This window comes from Polistes canadensis, unplaced genomic scaffold, assembly GCF_001313835.1.
Source record: "Polistes canadensis isolate GaletaPanama2010 unplaced genomic scaffold, ASM131383v1 scaffold_0, whole genome shotgun sequence".
Taxonomy (NCBI): domain Eukaryota; kingdom Metazoa; phylum Arthropoda; class Insecta; order Hymenoptera; family Vespidae; genus Polistes; species Polistes canadensis.
The window spans coordinates 1411218-1416974 of NW_014569547.1; the positions used below are offsets into that span (position 1 = coordinate 1411218).

At 33.0% G+C, this 5757-nt stretch overlaps 1 protein-coding gene across 4 annotated transcripts in view; it reads right to left on the minus strand.

Annotated features, from left to right (window-relative positions):
* Positions 1 to 5757, minus strand: part of LOC106791219 (lachesin-like) — a 208029-nt gene that overhangs the window by 17337 nt on the left and 184935 nt on the right. For 3 of the 4 annotated variants that reach the window (XM_014756919.1, XM_014756754.1, XM_014756837.1), the window contains exon 10: positions 2228 to 2383. The exons of the other annotated variant lie outside the window; for it this stretch is intronic. In XM_014756919.1, the coding sequence (XP_014612405.1) occupies positions 2228 to 2383 (156 nt within the window). The remainder of the gene's footprint in view (positions 1 to 2227; positions 2384 to 5757) is intronic. 4 annotated transcript variants of the gene reach the window in all.

Below are 5757 nucleotides of genomic sequence, written 5' to 3' on the forward strand. Positions count from 1 at the left end.
ATGCATTGGTGAGGAAAATTCAACAGAAATAATAATTCTCATGTGATCCTTAATTGAATTGACGTTGAATTGTTCATTTGGCGATTCTCGACAAAATAAAATTTACCTAATGAATGAACACGTTAACTACTCTTCATTTTTAATATTTAACGAGACCCACGTGTAGATCGCGAATCACACTTTGAATCTCTACTTTAGAAAGAGAGAGAGGGTGAGAGAGAGAGAGAGAGAGAGAGAGAGAGAGCGAGAAAGGGAGATGAAATTTGCTTGGATAACGAGCATTAATGAATGAAAGTCAATGGGAAATGATATAGTAGGATCGTTCTCTAATATCATCCTAGGGATTAAATTCTCTATACGAGCTTGCATGTACTTGAAATCGTTTGTGTCGTTATGTCGAAATAGGTAGATATACGTCCTTTTGATAGGCTTTAACTAGAGAATTTGCAGTGCCATGTTTTGAACAAATGCAAATGTTTTATCATATATATGCAATCGATAATTATACGATATTGCTTTGATGTTAGAAAATAATTTTTCAAATTATTTTTAAAAATCAAATATGTGTTATCAATAGAGTTTAGAAGCTAATAATCATCATCGAGTATTGATCCTTTACAAATTTGATATAAATAATATGATTGAGAGAGAGAGAGATAGATTATGTATACGTTAATATTACAAAATAATTAAGATTATGTACTAAAATGTAACACGTTTGTTTATGTAACACAGTTGATCAATTTATCAATGATTCTTTGAAAATCATGTAAAACGACTATTATACGTGTGACGTGTTTACTTTGATGCATGCATGCTTTTGATATTGCTAAATAATTTGAATTATTACGTATTTAAATGTAATGTTTACTCGTTGTGATCGATTTATCATAGATTCTTGAAAATGATGATGATAATAAAAAAAAAACGATGGATTTTTGATTTAGTAGTTAATGCTTTTGATATTAGAAAATAATTTGATGAATAAAAGTAAATAAAATGTAATTGTATGCTCGTATATATATAACAGTTGCGTTAGGATCGATCTATCGCTGACTCATGAAAAGCTAGCGAATTTTCAAACTGTTGGAATAGTACTACTACCACTAGCTAGCTAGCTAGCTATCCAAAGCCAAGTGATCCTAAGAGGAATCTTACGATAGGATTATCCTTCCAAAGGATAACGTTCATGCTCTTCTTAGAATGGAACGATAGTAGTCAGACGAGAGAAAACGATATCGGATCGTTGCGTTTCGATCTATCTGGTAAACGGATGGTATACCTTAAGAGACATAGTAAGGTAGACAGAAAAAGGATAAAGAAATGGGAGAAATAAGAGAAGAGAAGAGAAGAGAAAAGTTTTGTCAAATGAAAAAAAAAAAGGAACAATGACCATGTGTATTTCACAGAGAGAAAAGAAAACGCGCCCTGAGAAACGAAGAAGAGCGAACTAACTTCTCATACATACATACATACATACATACATACATACATACATACATACATACATACGTATGTAGTTCCCCTGAGTTTCGTTCTCATCCTTCGAGTTTGTTTTCTTTGAACTTGCATAATTTGGATTCGGGGTCTCGAAGAAAATTAAAAACGAGTCGGAGAGTGAGGATGAGGAGGAGGTGATGCTTGGATGAAAACGTTCTACTGTTTGAATGAAAAGAACCGAACGAAGAAAAAGAAAAAATAGAGAGAGAGAGAGAAAGAGTTGATTGCGATGAAAGGAAAAGTAAAGGAGGGAACAGAGAAAAAGATCAATATAATAATAATAATATATATATATATATATATATACACATATAGATACCTATAGAGTAACAAATGTCAAACAAGTAAATGAAGTAATCAAATATATTACTTTATCAAATCCTGTAAGCTTCAAATATAATAATATATAAAAGCTGATATTAAAATTATCAAATAAATGTTTTATAAAAGCGATAAAAAGAGAGAGAGAGATAGATAGATAGATAGAAAGTGGATTAAAGAGAAAGATGGTTGACGATGAGAAATGACATTTCCATGAATGGACCGAATGTTGGAAGATTAAATGAAAGGAACAGAGTGTATACGTGAGTGAGCGTGTGTTAATGTATGAGAGAGTGAAATAGAGATAGATAAAGTGAGATAGCGAGAGAGATATAGCGAGAGAGAGAGAGAGAGAGATAAAAGATGGAAGGGTGTTCGAGGTCAGGTGAGAGAATGAAAGCCTCACCTGTACTGTAACCACCACGTAGTTTCTGTTCAGGCCTGTCGACCCTCTCTTCGCTCGGTGGCGATGGTCTTTCCGTCCTTTTCGGATAGTACGGGTTGTACGAGGATGGCCACACGGTGGTTGGCCTTTTTGCTGGTGGGGGTGTGCTCGCTCGTCCTGAAAATAGATTAGGACCTTTTCTCATGTGACCCAGGTATAGGATACGCGCAACTAAAGCGCACTATTTTTCTGTACGATTATTCTTCTCTAGGAGAGGATTTTTCATACGTTCTTTCTTTCTTTCTCTCTCTCTTTCTTTCTCTCTCTTTTTCTCTTTTTTTTTTTGTTATTCCTTTTAATGTTATTTTTTTATTGAACATTTATCTATGGTATAACATATACGTGTGTATAATATATGTGTATATATATGAATAGGTATCTCTCTTTCTTATTTCGATTAATTTTTATGCGTGTATTAATTTAATATTATGTTAATATATATATGTTATGTTAAATATTGATCTATGATATTATATCCGTCTATCTTTCTCACTCTCTTATTTTAATTTTTTTTTTTTTTTTTTTTTTTTTTGATTGCTCGATGATATCGTTGTGTTAACATGTTAAACATTTGTTATAATATAGTGTGTTTTATGTATATATATTTGTTTTTTTTTTATTTTCTTTTCTTTTCGTTCATAGATAATCCAGCATGCACAACCACCTTTCTCCCTCTCTCTCTCTATCTTTTTCTATTTTTTTAATTTTTCTTTTTGTTGTTATTTCTCTTTACACAGCACTATTCCACATGACGCGTAGAGAAGGCAAGTCGCGTGCAGCTTGCATTCAAACCGGATTCGCGTCGATGTATCGAACTCAAACGTATTCAAATGGATGGTTGAAGCTTTTCTTTTTTTTTCTTTTTTTTTTTATCGAGAAACGGAGATTAAAGAGCGTCAGCGTTGTCTTCTGTCAGCTAAAAAAAACCTTCGAATCCGTGACTGTGCCAGCAGACGATCTTTTCGGCTTCCATCGTGGGCGGCTTTTCTTTCTATTTTTTTTTTTTATTTTTATTTTCTTTTTTTTTCCCATTTCGAAACGATCGATCATCGTCGCTTGTTGTTATTTTTATTGTCGATGGTGTTGTGTTGTCATTGTCATTGTTGGCAGTTGGTTGTTGGTTGTTGTGTTAGTTTGTAAATCTGGCTCGATCGAGGAGGAGATTTCGCGAGAGAGAATAAGTGTTATCGGTCTAACCCTTTTGTTTTTTTCTTTTCTCCTTTTATCGTTTCATTCTTGTATCATAGTGTCGAGTTTGAAAAGGATTTTTAGTAGGATTAGAAAATTATAAATGTATCATATATGTATAAATATATTTAAAAAAAAGAAAAAGAAATTATTTATATTAAGTAAATAAATTAAAATGTTTTTGAAAAATGTGTATTTTTTTTATTGCATTCAAAATTAATTAGATAGATTAATTGATAAGAACTAATTAATTATAGAACGTACTTTAACAAAAATGATTTATCTCTCAATTTATATGGGCCTTCAAATGAATTGATACTTTTATTCGTAAATAAATCTAATCGTAAAAATAATTGAAAGAGAGAAAATTTGTTTTTCTTAGTTAAAAGTGTAACATTTGAAAACTCTAACGCAAAACTATCTATAATTTTTCAATCGAAATATAAGGTAAGAATTGAATACAATCGGTGGTCGTTTAAGAGTGACGGTGCAAAACGAGCTTTCGCGTGTTAGCTTGATGAATTCCAACAGCTTCTTTGAAAACGAGCCAAGTTCAACTTGTTGCATTCGATGTCCCAACGATCGTTGTCCCATCGAACGGACAAAGCACGCTTTCGCGCGAGAAAATCAAACGGAATGTCTCCCTTCGTTTGGTATTGTTCGATCTTTACGAATGACCTTTGTTGTTTTTTTTCTTTTTTTTTCTTTCTTGCATAAGAGAGAATGTCGTATTACTTTTTTTTTTTTTTTTAGAGTAGATGCAGCAGGTATCTATATAATTTGTAAATCAAATTGATATAAAAATATACGCGCGATATGCAAAATTAATGAAATAATAAAAATAAATTTGAACAAAATTTGGAACACTCTTCGAAATTACCCTCGCGAGTGGTAGGGATAAAAAAACAAAATGAAGAAAATTTAACGACAAAGTAAGAAAAAAAAAAAAAAGAAAAGAAAAGAAATGAAAAGAAACGGGAAAAAAAATTCATTCAGTTTAACTACCGAAAACTAATATAACAAAGTTTAACGGTAGAATAAATTGAAACTTTTAGAGAAAGAGGATAATTCTTAAAGTCACAGGGCTCTCTATTGTATTCCATGGGAAAGAGACTTTAGCTCACACAACGTGTGATGTCCGACAAGGGGCCCGTATATTTTTATACGCTCTCGGCGCATCTTACCGCCTAAGATAGTGCTCCACTTATCTCGTTTCCCATAATCGTCTGGATTATACAAATTGCGATCTTTTGCGAGTATGACGAGAGAAGAAGAGAGGAGAGGAGAAGAGAGGAGACGAGGGGGGGGGATTATGATGGGGGGTGGGTAACTATGGCAGGGAGGGATAGGGTTTGTCTCGCGTGTATAGCTGAAAATTCTTGAGAGAAATTCTAGTAAAAAGCACTACTGGTACCCTCGATTCTCATCCGCCATTTTCTTTTCTATATATACTACCCTTCCCTCTCTCTCTCTATATATATATATATATATATAAGTAAATATATACATACGAGTTAGATATGCATGTATTTTTCTATATATATTGAAGAAAAGTCGAGAACAAGTCCCTTCTTCGTTCGTACACTAAGGCCCTTTGCGGATACTTTTCTATCCTACTTTCTTGTTTTATTTCTTTTTTTCTTCTCTCTCTCTCTTTCTCTCTTTCTCTCCCTCTCTTTGCCATTTTCCTTTTTGGCTTGCAAACAACCAGGACGCAAGGTCGCACGGCATCCAGCAGGATGCGAAATGATACTAAAAAGTTTTCGAATAAAAGTTTAAATACGCGGGACGAACTTAGTTTTGTGCTTCTTTCTATCTCTCTCTTTTCTACTCTCTCTTTTCCTCTCTCTCTCTTTTTCTGTCTATGAGTTGGTCCTTCGGATGGCTGCTTAACAATACGGCCTCCTCTTTTGCGAGTTGCTTTTATATCAGAACTTAGCGAACCACCCTATACACACATACACTCATATACACACTCATACATATACTACTAGATACCTGTATATATATACTAACTGTTATCTATTTATTTTATATGTATATAGTATATACGCATAAGTTCTCATCTCTTCCCAGTTTCTCTCCTTCTTTCACGCGTGAAATAATCCTATGAAAGTAGACTCGTATTTTATCCACTTTCGTAGTCTTTGTGGCTTCTTCTTCTTCTTCTTTTTTCCACCTCTTCCTTTTTTTTTTTTTTTTTTTTTTTTCATCTTCTTTAAGAATACCTTTAGATTTTTCAACTAAATCGTTATAACCATTTCAAAGACTTTCTCTCATAGGGGAAATGTAATTGAAGAAAT